Below are 19,747 nucleotides of genomic sequence, written 5' to 3'. Positions count from 1 at the left end.
CCTCTCCAGTCAAAGTACGGGGGTGGCACACCCTTGTTGAGGTTAACAAGAACCTCTGAGGTTAGGGAATAAACCCCACCAACTCCAACAGTTATCAAAAGTGGGTTGTGTAAACTATTCTATATTTATTAATAGAACAGTAATTGTTATACCTACAATTAACATTGTGTTATTGTTACAGTAGTTGTATTGTAATAGTAATTTTTTAATTACTTAGTTAAAAATATTTAACTATTATTTAGTGAAATTGTCATGAAATTATCCTAATTTATACTAAAATACTAAAAATATACTCTTACAACGTTGATAAGGGAGTTTTGAATTTGAGTAACTTTTATATACGAAATCAGTCTATTAAATTAATTGTATTTATGGCAACCGAAAATTTCTGTATAACTCTTTTATCATTTAAAACTAAGTTTTCTGTGGTGTATGATGATGTAGCAATTGATATTTTAAAAAAAACTGTTGGACAAGCAGCAACATGGCTTTTGTCGTGGAAAATCAATAACGGCTGGTATAGAATTTATTCAGTCCATTATTGACTCAGTTGATAAAAGAGAAAAGCTTTCAAGGATTTTTTTTTATCTTACCAGAGCATATAATAGTGTCTGTTATGTAAAGTTAGTAAGCAAATTAAACGGCTTACTTGTCTTTGGAAGGGAGGAAGCATAGTTTGGTTCCTATTTAACGAACAAAACAATGGGCAGAAATCAAAGAAACAACTTTTCACAATAAAAGTCAGTAGATGAGGGCTCATGGATCGCAGTTGCTGACACTGCTGCATGGTGTCTCAGGGGTCTATCCTGGGACCTCTATTGTTCTTGTGTTACATAAGAGGTTTGCCAAGGGTGACGGTGAGGTTGAGTGGTACTGTGTGTCTATATGCTGATGATTCAAATGTTATGTTTTCTGGTCAGAGGCACGAGAATATTGAAATTTTATCATATATTGGTCTAAGTAGGATTAACGATTTTTTTACAAAAATAATCTTTTATTAGATTCAAAAAATCTAATTATTTTTCTTTTTCTACAAAGCAGTCCAGGCCAAATTTCAACTGTGACATTTTTCCAGACAATGACAACTGAAAAAAGTAGACCACATGTTTCTAGGACTTATGATAGATAAGAATTTATCTTGTGATAAACATGTAGATCATGTTACTTATAAGATGTCTACTAGTCTATACGCATTGCAACAAATGGTAAAAATTAGTAATTTCAATACACTTTAATTAATATATTTCTCATTGATTCACTCACATTTAGCTTATGGAATAAGCATTTATGAGCAACAACTATAAGCAATATAGATAGGTTATTGGCTCTACAAATAATCTTTGAGAGTCATGAAACATTGTAGATATATAGATGTTAACATATTTTTTTCAGAACATGAAATACTGACAGTATATTTGAATCAATAATTTATGTAAAACAAATTTTTGATCCTGTACTAAAAAACTAACAATATACATATAATACTCGTTTTAATAGACATTGATCAACACAATCTCCAATTTTATAAAAAGAAAGCACATTACAGAGGTATGAGATACATACACAAGTTACCAACAAAATTTATAATGGAAACAGATCTGTTAAATTTTAAAAAGAAGTAAAGGATTATTTAACTAAGTTGTCTCTATATTCTTTAGAAGAATATTTTAACATAAAAACCAATAAATTTAAAGAATAATTAAGGATAAATTGTTAGTATCATTTAAATAAACTAATGTTACCATTTTTAATTATATTTTGAAATTGTCAGTGTTATTGCAGTAAAGCTATTATTTGTACCTTGAACATATTATGGAATAAAGTGGTTTGACTATGACTATTACTATAACTTTACCAAACATGATCTTTCTTGAAATTCAGAAACATCTGTTCATGTCTTAGGTGTTTTTTTGAAAGTTTACATAGCTGGAATAGTTGGAAATGGTTTGAAATAAAAATTGAATATTAGGAATTACTTTTACTATGAGTATACCAAATTGTAGCAAAATCTAAAATGGTGAGGTACAATTTTTTTCTTAAGTGTGTTGATTTGACATGGAACAGTTCTCTAGAGAAATTGAGGCAAAGTTATGAAGATGACACCAAATTCTATTGGATTGTCATGGGTATTCATACTTTCACTCCAATATAATTTAATACAAATAGCACTAATATAAAGTTTAGTGCTACTGTATTGTAAAAAATAATTATTAGTCTGTGGGGTTAAATGTTTGAAATTTAAGAAAAAAACACATGGTAAACTAACAGTAACTGCTCAGAATATGTTGTTGTATGTAAGACTACTTATTTTTTCAAAAACATTTTAGTTGATAAAGCATTAAATTTAGCCTCTAGTTTAATAAAAAGTTGTAATAGTTTAGTAATAAGTACAAAAAATTTCTATTTATTATTTTTACAAAATGTTAATATGTTAAAATTGGATATTCCACCAAAGCACATTTTCTCTTATTGTAAACATGTTTTTGTTTCAGATTTGTTGAGGATTTGTCGCTGTTGTTATTACTGTGGGATTCCCTAGCAGTAAAATACTTATGAAAGAAGTATATAATTGAAAGAATAAAGAAGATTATGTGGACTGCAAGGAAAATTAACTGAATTAGTTGATCCATATTATAAATTTTACAAAAATGTAGACCACCTACATAAACAATTTTTAACTATTGTGATTAAGACATTGTTTAATCAACTCATTTCAAGATGGACGAACAAAATGGGGATTGCTTTGATCATCATGAGATGTTTGCTCCTTTGAGTTCTTCAGACACTGAACATGATTGTTTAAAAGATTTCTTGTTAGATCCTCCTCGCCATGAACAACATAGTATGTCATCTGGATATTGTTATGATAATATGCAAGCAAGTTCTGGGCTCATGTCTATGTCCTTAAATTCTGGATTATCGATGACAATGGGCAGTGGCATGACAATGGCAGGACCTGGTATGTCCATGACTGCTCCTAGTTTGATGGCTGGAGGTTCTGCTATGTCTATGGCTCCTGGTCAGGGAATGTCCATGTCGGCTGGTCCAAATTTAACAATGTCGAGTCCGTTGGGCTCTCCAATGAACTGTGGATTGTCATTGCCTCCTAATGTGGGCATGACAATGAATTCAGGACCATTAATGCAGATGGCAGGAAGTTCAGGGATGGCAATGTCTCAGAATTCGTGTATGCCAATAACGTCTAGCACAAATTTATCCATCCCTAATATCCCTAATCAGGTGCTATCATCCTCCTCACTTTCTTTAGCTTCTAATTCTGGAATGTCTCCTGGTATGCCTTTGCCCATGTCTACGGGTTCTCATACAATGTCAACTTGTTCTCCCATACTCATGTCTACAGGACATTCTTTGCCTCTTTCAACCTCCTCAAATAGACCTTTAATGGACCATTTATCACCAATTCCTATCCCTAACTTATCAAGTTGTGTGAATGATAATTCTATGATGATGCATCAGGGATATTCTTCATCAAATGCTCATATACCACAGTTACAAAGTCCTGTTCAAAATCAAGCAGCTCATCCTGTAGTGGACTTTAGAAGTCCAGGACATTCTGTAGAGAGTGTGATACCAAGTGCTTTAGACAATGGTGTGATATCGTCAGAGTGTTGTGACAAAAATGGAGAATGGAGTCCTGCAGGAACTGGGGACTCTGTGAGGACAGGTGAAAGTCAGGAAGGGGTAGAACCAGGGACAAGTGAAAGAACTGTTAGCAGTGATTGTGTGAGTAGTGAAACTGTGTGTTCTCCTGAAGCTGAAGGGATAGTTGATCAGGGAAATGAGGAAAGAAAATTAAAACAGGAAACACGTGGAAGAAAAAGAAAAACATCTAAACAACCTCGACAGAGAAAATCACCATCAACAATAGCAACCTATCAGAGTCAGATCTCACCTGATCAAAATGGGATCAAGATAAGGATAAAGAAATCTTTAACATTGGCTCCTCAAAAAACGAGAAAACGTAAAAATAAACAGAGTGAAGAGATTGACGAATATGAAGAACCTTTGGAACAAAGTCCTTGGGGTGACAGAATGCCAAAGAAAATTCTAAATAATATATTTTACATGGTCACTAAAATTGAAGGCTGTGTACCATTTCTTGTCAGGTAAGTCTTATTTTACACACACACATATACATATATTCATATAATATTAACATTAATTACGGATTTATGAGTAAAAATTGTCAATTTTGAGTCATCTGCAATCTTTTTAATGAATATTTTAGTATTTTACATGTCATATTGTATAATAACCATAATGAAAAAATGAAAGTGAATTATATCATTACTCTTGGCTTTTACAAACTTCAATGATACACTGTTAGGTTGGAATGTTGCGATGCTGTAAAGTATTTTGTGTGAAGTTTTAGCTGCCAAATTTGGATATTCTTTTCTTAAATTGTTAACTCTCTCAGTGCCTTTCAAAAATATCCTGTCACTAAATTGTTTCACTTTATATATATATATATATATATATATATATATATATATATATATATATATATATATATATATATATATATATATGGTGATACATGACCATGACCTGCAATTCCAGAGAAATTTTTAGAGTTTCATAAACATTTGTAATCATAATTCAATGTTTAATTGTTCAATCATGTTTAATATCATTAAACATTATTTATAATATATATTTTATGTAGCTGTAAAAGGTCATACATTGAGGGACCCTATGACCTTTTGAGAGTTAACTGATTACCGGTACCCTTAAAAATAAGACTTTAGTTATTAACGAAGTATATTGGTTTTTTAGACAGATTTTGTGTTAATTCGATAAAATCTTACTTTTATATTGTCTAAAAACAAACCTGAAAATATAACTTTAGTATAGTTTGTAATAAGTGATAAATAATTTACACTGTTTTTAATGTGAAAAGTAGGACTTGTAGTGGTATATAGTGTGATAGGTGATGGCCACCAATAAGGTGAATTTTATCCTCCTGTCTGCAGAATGTGACAGTGGAGGGATTAAGATAGATTGAGTTAGAAAGACTAAGAGTTTTATGAAAATTGGTTGCAGGAAACAATCCAATCATTTATTCAGACATATTATTGTATTCTCTAATTCCCATCTTATTCATTATTTATTGAAAAGAAATATCTTATAACTTTCAAGCCAATTTTATCTATAGCTTTAACTTTTTAATTTTACATTGTATCATAAAGTCCACTAAACTGTTATGCATTGTTTGTCATTCATTTTCTTTTTATTTTACAATTCAAATTGTAGCGGTTTTTGACATGACTATAGCAGTTTCCATGCTATCACAGTAAACCTGAAATATGCCCCATGGCAATCAGAAGTTGACTACACTGTAAAATGTAATTTTCATAGATTTAAAGGAATTAACTGCTTGCCTCAACGTCTCTTCTTTTGTCATTCTGAATATAAATTTTTTTATTCATGATCAGTTATTATGAGTTACAGTATGATTTTTATAACCATACTCAGTTATGGGCTGCATGAAAAAGTCGCTTTCGCTCATGATTACAAATAATTAATTATATATTATAAATGTAATGAAATTAAGGTTGTGTAATCGATTTAGGGTTTGCAAAATATTTTTATTTTGAAGTCATGGTTTTTTAACATAACTAATCTGAATACATAAATGTACAAAAAAATTGTTTTTATCACTCCACATGAAATTACAGGCATTTAAAGTAGGATATTTTGGTATTTTGTAACAGGCGTAAATGAAAACAGCTGAAGTAAAAATTGAAATTTGTACAGCATAAACATAAGTTATAACTCATAACTTCAGCTCATTCTCATTTCATTTCTCAACTCATTCCCTTTTTAAGTTACCTTCAGAAAATAACGTATTTTTTATTTATAAAAAATGTTTATATTTAATTAAGAAAAAACATACTTTAAAACATGTAATTTTCTCAAATTATATTTAATAAAAAAAAAAATATATATATATTAATAATCCAATTTTCCTTAAGTCCTAAATGAATAAAAAACATATCCCTCCTTAAAGCTATAACTCATTGACATAACGTAAAAGTTTCAAATCTTTATCTTCAGCCGTCTTAATTTGGACCTGATTACAAAAGTGCCTAAATTTCCTTTAAATGGATATAGTTTTACATCAAGTGATCCAAATCTTGTTGTACCTCTTCTGTATTCCAGGGAGATATAAATGTTTTTCAAACTCAAAATCGATTGCATCCCCCACTTTAAAGCTTAAACAGAATTGTCTGCAAACTTATACAGTACCATCTAAATATAATAGAGTTGCATATGAATTTGAATTCCTCAGTGTTACTTTCTGTTTCTTAGCTGTCATTGTATTCAAAATAATCAAGGTGTTTTATAAAACGCTTGGTTGTGTATTAAATTGTGTGTATACACTATGTCTTCCAAAATATTAACTTTTCATTTTTATGATCTTGTAAAATATTTTTCACTGTCAACTGATATATCTCCATTTTATCTAGACAAAATTTAACTTTATCATCGGTTTTTTGGTTACTTTATTTTGTGCAGTGTGGTATTTTATTATTTCTCAAATCATATTTCTATTAAAATTATAAACATTGTAATTAAAATTATTGATTTTTGTGATAGTTAAACTTCTTTTCCCCCTTTTAGAAGTGATAACAGCTTGCAGCAGGCAAGAATTTTAAATATTTCTTTTCTTTTCGGAATATATACAAAAAGATCCATATTCTGTTCGTGTTCTTTCCAGAGATTTTTTAATGGTAATGGTTTCGTTCATTTCATTTATCCTAAACTCACTCGAAAATGATCTCTAAAGCCTGACTGAAAGTTTTTCCAGATATCACCTTTGGCACATATGTTTTCATTATAAGGCAGTACACTTAATTACTCAAAAGCTTCAGTGCTGAAATAAACTACTAACTAGGTAATACAATAGATAGAATAGCACGGTTTTTTAATAAAGCTGTTTATAAGGAGCACAGAAAATAACAAATAATTTGGACATCCACAATGTAAAAACTGATTATAGAGTTGTATCCTACAATGGGTTTAGGGTGTAACCCACATGATGTTTCAGCTGTCTCTCTGACCACGTGAACCACTTTGTGAAAAATCCTGTTACAATATCTGCACATTGTAACTTTGATTTTATTATTTACACAAGAAATGCTATAAATTGAGGCATGGCCAAAGTGAGTGCTCGGATTGTCATCTGTGTAGTAAGAGATCGGGTAGCAAATATTTTAATGGTAACAATTAAAATTACTTGGCACTAGAACTAACAGGAATAATGTTGGACCTCAGCACACCATGTCCAGATGAATGATTTATCTTCTGTGATCATATCTCTTATCTACCTTAGCTCCCTGTGTTTAGCTCTACCGTTATAGAAATTGGACTGTACCTAACTTTAAACATGTCATTGCACAATACTGCTGCAATATGAAATGGCGACATATTTAGGTTTTCTTTTAAAACACAGGTATATGTTTAAATTATGTACTATAATCTGCCATAGATGAGAACATTTGTATATAGATTTTTACACCATTTTACCAGCTACTGCTTCAAAACGAAACATAATGTTTTTAAACCACAGAACTCAATATTCTTCTCTCACACAGGACATTTTTTTTCATAAATGATTTATTATTTGTCCTTTGAAGTATTCAATGTGGTTTATAACGGTTTTGGATTTAGGACGTCTTAGCACAGATTGTTTTGTTCAGACATGTATTATTGTTGTGCATGATGGTTGCTTAAGATCCTTACTGAAGTACATAAAATCATCATTGCTACTTGAGAATTTGTTGAATGTCTTTGAGACTAGTGAGAGATTTATTGTGCACCCTACTTGTGATATTTTAGTCGATCAGTTAATGGAATGTTTGGACAAGTCCATGCATGCCACCAATTATGTAACAGCGATTGGACTAGAGATCTGCAGCATATCATTAATCATAATAAATGGTTATCCATTTCTGTCTTCAATGTTAATATCCATCTTTCTGAAATTCTGTCCTATTTTATCTTGACACGTTCTCTCCTTGACCTAAATCCTATTCTGTGATGAATCGTAGTTACATGTTATTCACACCCTTGTCATTTTGGTAGCATGTTACAAGCAAGCACTTCAAATATGGGTGGAGTCTGATTGGGAACACTCGTATTTAAACACTCCACATAATGAGAGTCCACAAGTTACTGTTGGGACTGTCCACTTCTGCTGATTTCCCACTGTATGGCAGTGGTACCAACTTCTTCCACAAAAATTCTCTGCGAGAGCTTGCCTACTAACCTCCTTCTATGGAAAACCCTCAAAAACTTAACTACCTGAAATTTATTTGTATATGAAGTCTATTCTCAACCAAGTCAATTTTAACAATGAGGAAGATATATAGAAACTTATTTGTATGTTTATATACGTCAATGGTGATATCTTGTATATATCCAATACACTAATTTGGAGAGCTTGTGGAGTACTTTATTATTTTTAACATTTGATTCGTTTTATGTGCAAAAGTTAGATAGTGAAAAACAAGTATATTAGTTGAGGAAGTCTAAAATTATGTTCGGATTTGTTGTGTTAGCCATCTATGGAGAGATATGATAGTGATTTCTATAATAGAATATTACTGACTTAGTTTTTTTAGTGTTTAGAAGAAAAGAACATAGAATTTAATCTTGATTAAAAATGTATGGTTAAGAAAATGTCTTACCCAATTTTTTTCATCAATTTGAAATAAATTAAAAATGTGTATATTTAAAAAGAGAAAGGAGAAACATTATACATACATTTTTTTAATGCATTCTGTACATACTATCATTTTTAGTACCTGTGTTTTGACTCTACATTATTGTAGGTTTTGGAAAAAATTATGTCACACTCTACAAAAAATAATTTAGTTTTATAACATTGGACTGGTCTCATATTAACATAATGTTAAATAACAGTAGTAAAAAGTAAATAATAGCCCATGGTTTATATTTTAATGTTTTATCATTCAAACTGCATTTTGAACTGTAATTGCTACATTACACCTTTAAAATACCAAGTTTAAATGATGTTTCATATCTTGGAAATTTTCAGTAAGCTGAAAGTAGCAATATACTAAAACTTATCACACATTAATATAATACTATTAAAATTAAAAAAAAATCTTATATCATTTCTAAATAGAATTATTCATAACAAGTTTTGATCCATAGATATGGGACATATAACGAAAAAAAGTGTCTTATTTGGGGAAGTCTAAAATTATGTTCCGACAGGATGTCACGTGTTTGCCGTCTATGGAGAGATGTAGCAGTGTCTCCACACTTGTGGTATCATATAGATCTGGCGTCCACTTGGTGCAGAGATAGGGTCAAGAATGACAGAACTTTCCAGTGGCTGTGTGAGAACAGATTAGCTCAAGTCCAGGAACTGAACTTAGGTAAGTTGGCATAACTTTTACTTTCATTATTTTTGATTTGTCTTCCAGGTATAAAGTAAGTGTGCACAGCATTTTTGAATGGTATGAAAGCATTCTCAGATACATGATGCAATGTCATACTCGTGACACACTTATTTTGTGTCCCAGGCCCACTGTTGTCCAGCACAGTTTTATTTATCCTTATCATTTTCATCACTATTGGACCATCATACGAAATTTTGTCTCGCCCATGTTATTCTATACAGTCCCTTGAGTAAACCGACAAACTTCTCAAGTGGCTTTCTCTCATCAAAATAATGAAAAAGTTCATATAAGCACATGTCTTGATACGCTTTCTTAGCAAGCTACGGCTAGCGAAAGATTCCACCCGATTTTATAGGAAAGGACAGAAATAAAGCAAAACTGATGTTTTTATGGCATAAAGATAGTTGTTAATTTTATTGGATTTTATGTAAAATGAACTGAAAAATTGAATAAAATATGTCCCAGACCTGTTATACCACCCATTTCTGAGATATCAGACAAAATATGCAAAGTTCTGTCTCGAAAAACATACTTTGTTTAGATTTGAAGTACACATTAAATAAGTAATAAACTCTCAAACTTTTTAACTGAAACTTATTAATAGTATAATTCTTGAAGAGAATACTGTAAAATAGGCCAACAATAAATAAACACATAGTTTAAAAAATTAATGTTTATTACATGAATGTTCTTTGTAAAAAAAATTTAAAGATTTTTTTTCAGTCAAGCAAATAGTTACAAAATATGTATAAAGCATTGTAGGTTTGGTAGGTTGAGAAAACAGATTTTAAAAATACAGCGTCAATTGAAATGCTTTTAGTTTATTGAAAATTGAGAGTCGGCAACACTGCTACAACAATACCTGAATACAAGTTATTATTGTACAGCTACCCAACAATTCAGCTGTTGCAGTAACTTGTCTATCATCTTTGGTTTTGTGCAGTGTATGTGTATTATTTTATTATTTGTACGTTATTTGTGTTTTTTTTAACGACAAGATGCTATTTACATTTTCAAATCAAGACTGATGATATTGTTTTCGTCTATGGTTTTGCCAATGGAAATAGTCTTGCAGCTAAACGTCAATATGAAAGATGATTTCCGAATAGAACAACTACTCACATAACATTTGCATTGGTTTTCAATAACTTACAAACAAGTGGATCTTTTCTAACCATTGATTGTTCGAGAGAATGCCCTGTAATACTGTCAGTTTTACTTGAAGATGTACCACTTGAAAGAAGACATCAAATGCTATTACAAAATAATGGCGCACCGGCACATTATTTACAAAATTTAGAGAGCACTTGCAGATAAGTTTTCCAGGGAAATGGATTGGTTGACGAGGACCGATTAATTGGCCTCCTAGGTCCCTTGATTTGAATCCTTTGGATTATAATCTTTATATATATATATATATATATATAAAATACCTTTCGGGTCATTAAAGCATCTTGTATGGGCAGAACCAGTTAATTCCAAAGAAGAATTAATGAACCGAATTTTAAACGCTTGTGAACTACTTAAGAACGACCTAGATGCTATCAGAAAAGCTACACGTGATTTTGTTAAACACACTAGATTGTGCATAAATCATCAAGGAAATCACCTTGAACACCATTTATAAGGTATGGATTTGGAATTAAAGATTAGCAAAGATGAGGAATGAAAATGTTTTGTTTTATCGAAGAGCGTTCATTTAATAAACAGATATTGCACATTCTGTCTTATTTTTCGTATGTGTTGATTTAATTAAGCATTAAGTTTTTAAATTTTGTGTTTGTTTATTATTAGTTTATTTTACATTATTCTCTTTGGAATTAGATTCTCTAACAATTTTTGTTAAAAAGTTTGTGTGTTACCCATTTAATGAAGTTAATGTACTTATAATCTAATCAAAGCATGTTTTTTCGAGACTGAATTTTGCATATTTTGTCTGATATCTCAAAAAAATGGGTGATGTTACAGGTCTGGGACGTATTTTATTCAACTTTTCAGATCATTTTACATAAAATCCAATAAATTTAATAACTATCTTAAGCCATAAAAACATCAGTTACGCCTTATTTCCATCTTTTCCTAGAAAATTGGGTGAAATATTTCGCTAGCGTTAGCTTGCTAACAAAGCGTTTCCAGACATATGTTTATATAAATTTTTTTTCATTATTTTGATTAGAGAAAACCACCTGAGAAGATTGTTGGGTTACTCGTGCGACACCATGTATGATTTTTAATTTGTAGAAGAACTTATATTAATGTTTTTTAACTTCTTGGTGTCTGAAAAAGATGACATTTGACATACACATGATAAACCATAAAGCTCTCAACATACAAAATAAATTTTTTTTCATGAAGATTAATCACCTGTAGAGGTAATAGTCCTGGTTTTGTTTCTGTAGCTCGTCAAACACATTTATTTTTTTAAATTTTGATATTAGTAATATTTTATTACAAATTTAAGTCATATTAAATTTTAAAATTCACAAAAGTTTTAAAGTTACCTTTAAAAATATATTTTTGTTTTGTTTATTGTAATGGAAAAAATAGCAACTCTTTACCTAATAATAGTTTTTTCATATAAAAATTATAAACCTTAAACACTTCTGTTGTAAAATTTAAAAATATGAGGTCTATTCAGAAAGTAAGGATTGTTTTGGAATGAAGAAATAAACAAGTTCAAGAAAAATATTTTATTATGTACATATGAAAGAAGGACTAAAATATTACTTTTCTACATAATCACCACACAAATTCAGACACTTGCTATAGCGATGGACAAGCTATGAAATTTCTTTGCCATAGAATTCTGCCACCTGTGATCTCAGCCACTCAGTGATGTGTTCATGGTGCACAAAATGTGGTAGCCTATCTTCTGTGAAACAGTTTTAAACAATGAAATCCATAAAATTTGTGGGAAACATAGGAAAGCTCAGTTATTGTGAAACAGCAGTTTTAACTAATCTTTTCGTCAACTTCGACAACCAGATTTTCAGTCACAATGCTCGGACATTCACTCTTCTATTGATTATAAACATTTGTTCTGCTATTGTTAAACTGAAGTTTCAGTCATTATATTGTTTCCATACACTTCACACAGTTCCTGATGAATTCTATTGGTTGTAAGTTTGTTTGCTTACTAATAACAAATCACAGACCACACTTCACAACTGGCAGGACATATTTCAAATTTGAATATAAAAGAAATGTGCAGTGCAGAGATGTTCCTGTTGTCACGGCTGGACTCTGACTGAAGTGCCGAGCATGAGCACACCACTATATACATGATTGGTGTCATGATTTTGCAGTTTTCATAGTAGTTTTAATAAAGTTGCATTTTTTATAAGGGCAGTGGAGTTTGGGGTTAGATGAAATCCACCTGAAGTATTATAGAAGTGTATTTTAGTGTCAGTTTACATCATGTTTTCATCGGTTTGATTCTTTGTCAACATGAGTCAGAAGAGACCACATTCTGCAGTGAGTGAAGTGATTTTTAATATGGGACTCATTCAAAACCAACCATCAAAAGTTATTGGAACACTAAGACTTCTCAAGCAACCTTATGGTTCAGGAAAATAATGAGCAGAAACAGATTCAAAGTTATATTGAAATTTTTCACATCACTGATGTCTCGGTCTTGCCTGATCCTGATGAGCCAGGGTATGATCCTTGTAGTCATTTTCACCTAATCATTGACCACTCTTAGAGGCTCTTTTGGCATCTTTATATCACTAACCAATCACTTTCTATTGATGAGTCACTAGTGGGTACAATAAAGCGCATTAAGCTAATGCAATACATGTCACAGAAAAAAATCACCGACATCATATTAAAACTATGGGTTTTATATGATGCTATAACCCGTTATTGTGTAGCATTCTCCATAAGGATGCTAGGAATGTGGAAGCAGCAGATCAGAACAGATTTAGCTCACAAAGTTGTTGCATTACTGAAAATAGGAAATTACCTAAATAAAGGGTACTGTTTAGGTTTGTTCTTAGACAAATTTTTCACTAGTATCCCTTTGGCTAGATCAGAGCCGCAGCTAGGGGTGGAGGCAGAGGGTGTCGTTTGTCCGGGGCAGCAAAATTGTAGGGATGGCAAAATTATAGAAGGTCGAGTCGTTGCGTTGCAACTAAGGTTCAAACACAGATACCCGTGTTTGAACCTTAATCACAAAATAACTAGCAGAACTTCAATTATGGGAATTAATTTTAATTTAGCTTGTTTATTTCTGCATTTATACATATAAAACAAATTATTTACAAATAATAAATTCCAGTTATATATCAGTAAGAACGAAATAGGTAATGGTTTTTAGTGGTTTCCAACCAAATTACAACTTTAAAATTTCATAACTCGTAAACTTGAGATCCCCAGTTAAGATCAAATTTTCATACATGATAGGTACAAATGTACTATTTTAGTACGTAATTTTAGGCTTATATTACAACTTTTGTAATTAAGTTACCATCTTAACTTTTACTCTTGACCAAACAGTTCAAAAGAGACTACTTTGATCATGTTAGATGGAGCTCTTAAAGTTATTATCCTGGGCTTGTAATTTTGCAAGTCGCTATTTCAAACTTATAATTTTTAACACAGAGTTCAAGGTTTCGTTAAATTTACAGTGGCCGGCGCCTGCTCATTTTGAAGGTACAAATCGCTACCGTAGGAACAACGCCTTGGGCAATTAAAATAAGACAACAGAAATCCCTTTTGAAGTTCTCTATCATGTCAAGATAAGTTTCAAAAGTTATACTCCTGTCTTCAAATTCATACAATTTGTTGCTAGTAATAAATTGTAATTGTAAAATATCAAAATGTTGATGTTTCAAGGAACTTTAAATACTTTATACATATTTACAGTTAAATAATAAAATTAAAAACAAATAATAATTTGGATTTAATTCTTTATGTTCCTTGAATTTTTTATCCTTAAATATAAAATATATTTTTAATGTTACATAACATTAACATTGTTTCATTTGTTTTCACAAGAAGCTGAGAAACCTCTCATTACAATGAGTCCTAACTGGTGTTTACGCTTAATTACATAGTGACAGGATATTCGGGGATATTTGTTATGTCACAATTTTCAATCATCTTCTTTCATTTCTACTACTGTTTATGTTATGTCATGAAACTCATTGGTTATACTCTCAGATGTATGCAAATATAACGTTATATTAATAAAGTTATCATGTTTTAGTTGCTAAAAAAATCAGTGCACATTAAATTTTATAGTTCTGCTGGTGTTTTTATAAACTAACTTTAATGGTAGTATGAACAACTATGATAATTAATCAAACCATTAACTTACATGAGAATGTTGTATTGTGTGTTATAATTTTAACCTTTTATTAACAGATGGGTAACGCTAACACATCAATGGGGAATTTTTCAAAGAACATGGTCTCTTAATTGGTGTATACCATAAGTCCTGTAGTAAAAATAATAAATGATAACATGTTATTTTATTAGTTAAATTAAGGAGTCTTAACAGTTCTATAGCTAAAACTGCAAATTTTAAATAATTGTTGTTATTATAAATTAATATAATTCTTTTTAAAGCAATTAAAGGAACACCAATCAACAGGAGCATTTTTAAAGATAACAAGGTTATAATGGCTTGTATTGAAGCTGCTATATGGTAGGCATCCCATACTGACGCATCTATTTATTCAAAGAAATACAAGACAGAATTTTCAATAAATTTAGTATAGATTTAATATCGAGGATACACAGAAAAAGATATATGATTATGAGAGTCCAGAGGTTAATAATAAAAAGTATTTGTTAAAATTATATACATGTATGGGTTCTTACCGTTACAAAATTCCTGTAATTATTGTGTCCTTAAATACTCGATTTTTCATCTATCTATCTGTATGTGTTTTTTAAATATAAAACAATTCTGCTGTTGTCGAGCCGAGCCTTAAATTTTAGGTATGTGCTAAAAAAATAAATATGTATAATACTACTGGGAAATTTTACAAAAATGTTTTATTCCATGTCAAAATGTTGCTATTCGAAACATTAAAAAAGTCCTCTTGGTAAGTGGTCTTTTGTGTTTGTTGTTTTTGTGTTTGCCATATTTCATGCCTGGTTTACATTAGGCATGTAGCAATCGATTATTTACATCAGAGTAGACATTTCTTGAGACATCTGATTGTGCTTGTTATGGATGTTTGGGAAATTCTAGAGTCTTTTAGAAAAAGATCTTCCTCGGGTGTAAGCTAGCCTCTAAATCCATAGTCACAGTTTAAGTGTGTTTGAACACATTTTCAGTGATGAATATCACTCCAAAGATATAGTTCACTTCTAAAACTTCTAATGTGTACAATAATTAGTGGACTGACTGTGCTGTTCTTTAAAAATGTTTTTACCACAATCTCTAGAAAGTTTATACTATTTTTATTTAATGCAGTACAGTGAAGTGAAGGGTTGAACGTAAGATTCAACATAATGATCATAATGGTTAACAGGATATTGTGTAAAGGCTAGTGTAGTGAACATGCTCATGGTAATAATAAATAAGTAATTAGATCTTATCATTCTATAACACGTATCTAATCTATTATTTCTATTGTATGTCATGTACATTTTTCATTATATTGTGTGTTTTCAGTCAGGTGAGAGCTTGCAAGAAGAGTCACATGCTTTAAGTTGTAGCTATAATAGTTGTTCCTTATTTGTTTTATACTGCAGAGTACTCAGTATTAGGGCCTTAAACATTACCATATTATCATTAATATTACTGTATGGTTTCTAAAATGAATTATTTGGTTATTTCTAAGTTTTTACACACAATAAATAATTTAATTGATACTGTTTCTTGTTTTTGATTGATTACATCTCAAGAGGATGGATTTGTCAATTAACAATAATGTATCATGTGTGTGTAGGAGGCTGGTCATTCACTGGTATTCCGAGTGTACTGGACAAAATGGCAACCTCCTGCGTAAAACTACAAGGCCTGGGATTGTCTGGATTACAGGGACTCAGCCTGGATAACATCAAGTTTCTCGTTTCAAACTGTCCTTACCTCGAGAGGCTTGATCTGTCAAGTATCAATGTATGTTAATCATCATATTTATCTGTTTTACAGTATTTTCAATCCCTAAAATTTACATGATTTTATTTCTAGTTTCTTTTTAGTTTCCACTGTACTTATTTTTGAATTTACTAAAATATAAATTCCTGGTCATTACTAGGAAAAGCCTCTGTTTCTGTTCTGCCTTCTCTAGTACATTTATATATGACCTTATAACTAAATTATAACATTTGTAATCTTTTCCAATCACATTAGAGTTAACAATATCATGTGATGTGTAGGAGTGTATATGAATCAGTTGTATTTTTAGGCTGTACCTTATTAATTAATATTTAACCCTTCAACATGGGGATTTCGAAGAGCTCACCTCTAGCCTGTTGCTGGAGATTTTCCTGCTAATGCACAAATAATGATATGTTTTAGTTATAATTAAATGGAGTATAAATAGTACAAAAATGCCTAAAAGTCATAAATAATGTAACACTTATCCAAAATTGTTCACATTATAAAAAAAACCAACTTTCACAGATAGGCCTAGGGCTACTACACTCACAAATACTTATCCACTAAATCAATTTTGTATCATTATTATTTTGCATTATTATTCTACAGTGAAATAGTAATTAAACCAAAACTAATAACCTATACTTTTGTTACTGACTAGAAACTTATTACAAAATTATTATTTTTTTACCAGAACCCGTGAAACCACATAGTATACTCAAAATGGTCAGAATAAAGTAGATACGATGTTGCAATACAGCTGATTTGAGCCATTTGTTTGTTTTCTATAAACAGCTGATTAAGAAAAAAAACATATTCAGTGAAGATGAAAATAAAGAATGCAATATTCTCGTAGTAAACAATGTAAAATATCACTGAAAGTAGTCCAAATTGATACTAGTAGATCACATTTGCTTATGGTCTGTAGTAATGGAGAGGTTCAGTGAAATTATGATGAAGGATATATTAACTCGTAGCACCGTGAGATTTTTGCAAGTCATATGCATCTTTTTGATAACAAAGTTTATTTTACTTCTAACTAATTAACTGAGAATTTTCTTAACTTCTAAATGGCCTACAGTTTGATTGAGACCAAGATATTCTGATGTTGGTATCCTCTGTTATAATTCTAATGGTGTAATTGACTCTGTTAAGTTTCTAGGCATACAGCCAGATAGAGGTTTAACCTGGAACTGCTAAATTAGAAAAAAAATCCTAAATGGTTTTTTAAAATGAAAACTAACAAACACATACATACAAACAGACTGTAAATTGAGCATTTCTGACCCTTGTTCATATTTAGTATTTTGTTTGTCTTGATACGAAGAAGAAATTTCTTAAATATTGCTGGATAGATCATGGACATGCTACGTATATATTTATTTAATTATTTATATAAAACAACTCTATTTCGTTTAGTACTATTGACAAAATAAATAATAATGTTTGGTATATTACAGCCTGAGTTAAACAGCCCGCGCAGTGCAGTAAGCATGGCGTCTCTGCTATACCTAGCACAAACCATGGGAGAGCGCCTTACTCACCTCATACTGGCCAACAACAAGCTCGCTGGAGTACCTCAGATATTGACAGCGATAGCAGTAAGTATTTTAACTATTCAATACTGCAATTGATTAGATTCAGTTAGTTTTATGTAGTAAATTTTAAAGTAAAAGTAAAAAGTAAAGTAAAGAATGTCTTATTTTACCAGGCGAAGTTAGGGCTAAGAAGCCCTCTCTAACACTTAACCTGGGGACCAACGGCTTAAAGGTGACTTCCGAACCACCACCAATGGCCGGGCAGGCGGGCCGCTTGCAAGGACAGGATCGCTCAGCGGTCACCTGTCCAAGCAGCGGCCACGCTCGATGTTGCTTGATCTGGTTATCTCGTGATAACTGCCGTACCCGCTACACTACGCCATTGGCGTATTTTATGTTCTGTTCTTGAGTAAACAATTCTGTTTTCTAGAAAACTTATATCAAAGATGAACTTAATCTTTAATTGTAATATGTAAAAAAATTTTGCAATATTTCTTTTTAAATCTCTTTTTATAAAACAAAACAAAAAAACACATTAATTGAGTAATAGTTTTCTAAAAAAATGGAAATAAAATTGGCTATATGTTCGATCAAAACAGATTAACACGATCAAATAATTACTTACTGTTTATTGTACATGGCCTTCTACATCTGTGTCAAATAGCCATACTGACAATTGTATTAAGACTGTCATATCTCCTTAATCTTAATCAATCTTCTGCATATTCCTCTATAGCTCCAATTACATCCACCAGATTTTACTTGGGTCCAATCTGTTTTGGCCAATCCAATCAGAATTCTATTTTATAAGAGGCTTAATCAATATTTCCCTCCCCTTTCTACGAGGGTAATTCGGAAAGTAAGGTCTAATTCACGTTAACCAGACAAACAGTAAGCGAGCAGCAAAATGCGCATGGGCCCTGACTCCTGGCATGCATTGCGCGCAGAACGACGTCATTTGCAGTGAAATCGTTGTAGTCTGCTGTTGTCTGTGCCTTTTTAACCCTTTGCGTGCCACGGCGACGATCCGTCGTCGCCGTCTGTTATCGTAATTTTTAACGCTTTATTTTTCATGAATTCTTTTCACAACCAATATTGTTTTATTTGTGAACTATCCTGCAATAGATAAATAATAGTTCACATAGTACTTTATATTAGTGAAGATAAAAAAAACACAGAATAATAGAAGCAACAACAGCTGGCGGTGATCAACCGGGCGCGTAACATCGTTGGCGCGTAAACAACTTGCTACGTATAGTATGCGTAATATCTAAAATAATACGTTCGGTTACATGGTTGTGTTTACATCGTTTTGGGGTTAGGATCTCTAAAATGATTTTGTTAAATTGATATCTCCTGTGCGTGCGCGCGTGTGTGTGTGTGTGTGTGTGTGCGCGCGGGCGCGCGCGCGCGCGCGTGTGTGTACATATTTTTTGGAAAAATATGAAGACCATATATTAGATATACTTTAGAACCAAAGGATAAATGTAAGTAATGCATTAATTATTTTTGTTTTAGTGTTGTGTTACCGGTACTGAAAAATGATTTTTTCATTATGTACATAATTTCAAGCATTGTTATGTAACTATAGTAATTATATAAAAAAGTTAACCATTATTTTTTTTCACATTAACAATGTTATAAAGAATATTAAAAAAAATTCTTCCCATAGTAAAATTGTTTCTTATTAATTTGTC

General features: G+C 31.3%; 1 protein-coding gene across 1 annotated transcript in view; it reads left to right on the top strand.

The window, feature by feature from the left end:
* Nucleotides 1–2,497: 2,497 nt before the first annotated feature.
* The window catches only part of LOC124371225, a 39,789-nt gene continuing 22,539 nt past the window's right edge, over nucleotides 2,498–19,747 (top strand). The window contains exons 1-4 of the mRNA XM_046829557.1: nucleotides 2,498–4,127; nucleotides 9,268–9,431; nucleotides 16,361–16,530; nucleotides 17,973–18,113. Of these exons, the coding sequence (XP_046685513.1) occupies nucleotides 2,719–4,127; nucleotides 9,268–9,431; nucleotides 16,361–16,530; nucleotides 17,973–18,113 (1,884 nt within the window). The 5' untranslated portion in view covers nucleotides 2,498–2,718. The remainder of the gene's footprint in view (nucleotides 4,128–9,267; nucleotides 9,432–16,360; nucleotides 16,531–17,972; nucleotides 18,114–19,747) is intronic.

This window comes from Homalodisca vitripennis, unplaced genomic scaffold (genome assembly GCF_021130785.1).
Source record: "Homalodisca vitripennis isolate AUS2020 unplaced genomic scaffold, UT_GWSS_2.1 ScUCBcl_1137;HRSCAF=4382, whole genome shotgun sequence".
NCBI classification, from domain to species: Eukaryota; Metazoa; Arthropoda; class Insecta; order Hemiptera; family Cicadellidae; genus Homalodisca; species Homalodisca vitripennis.
Note: the sequence above shows the minus strand (reverse complement) of the source record. Positions and strands in the feature narration are given on the sequence as shown.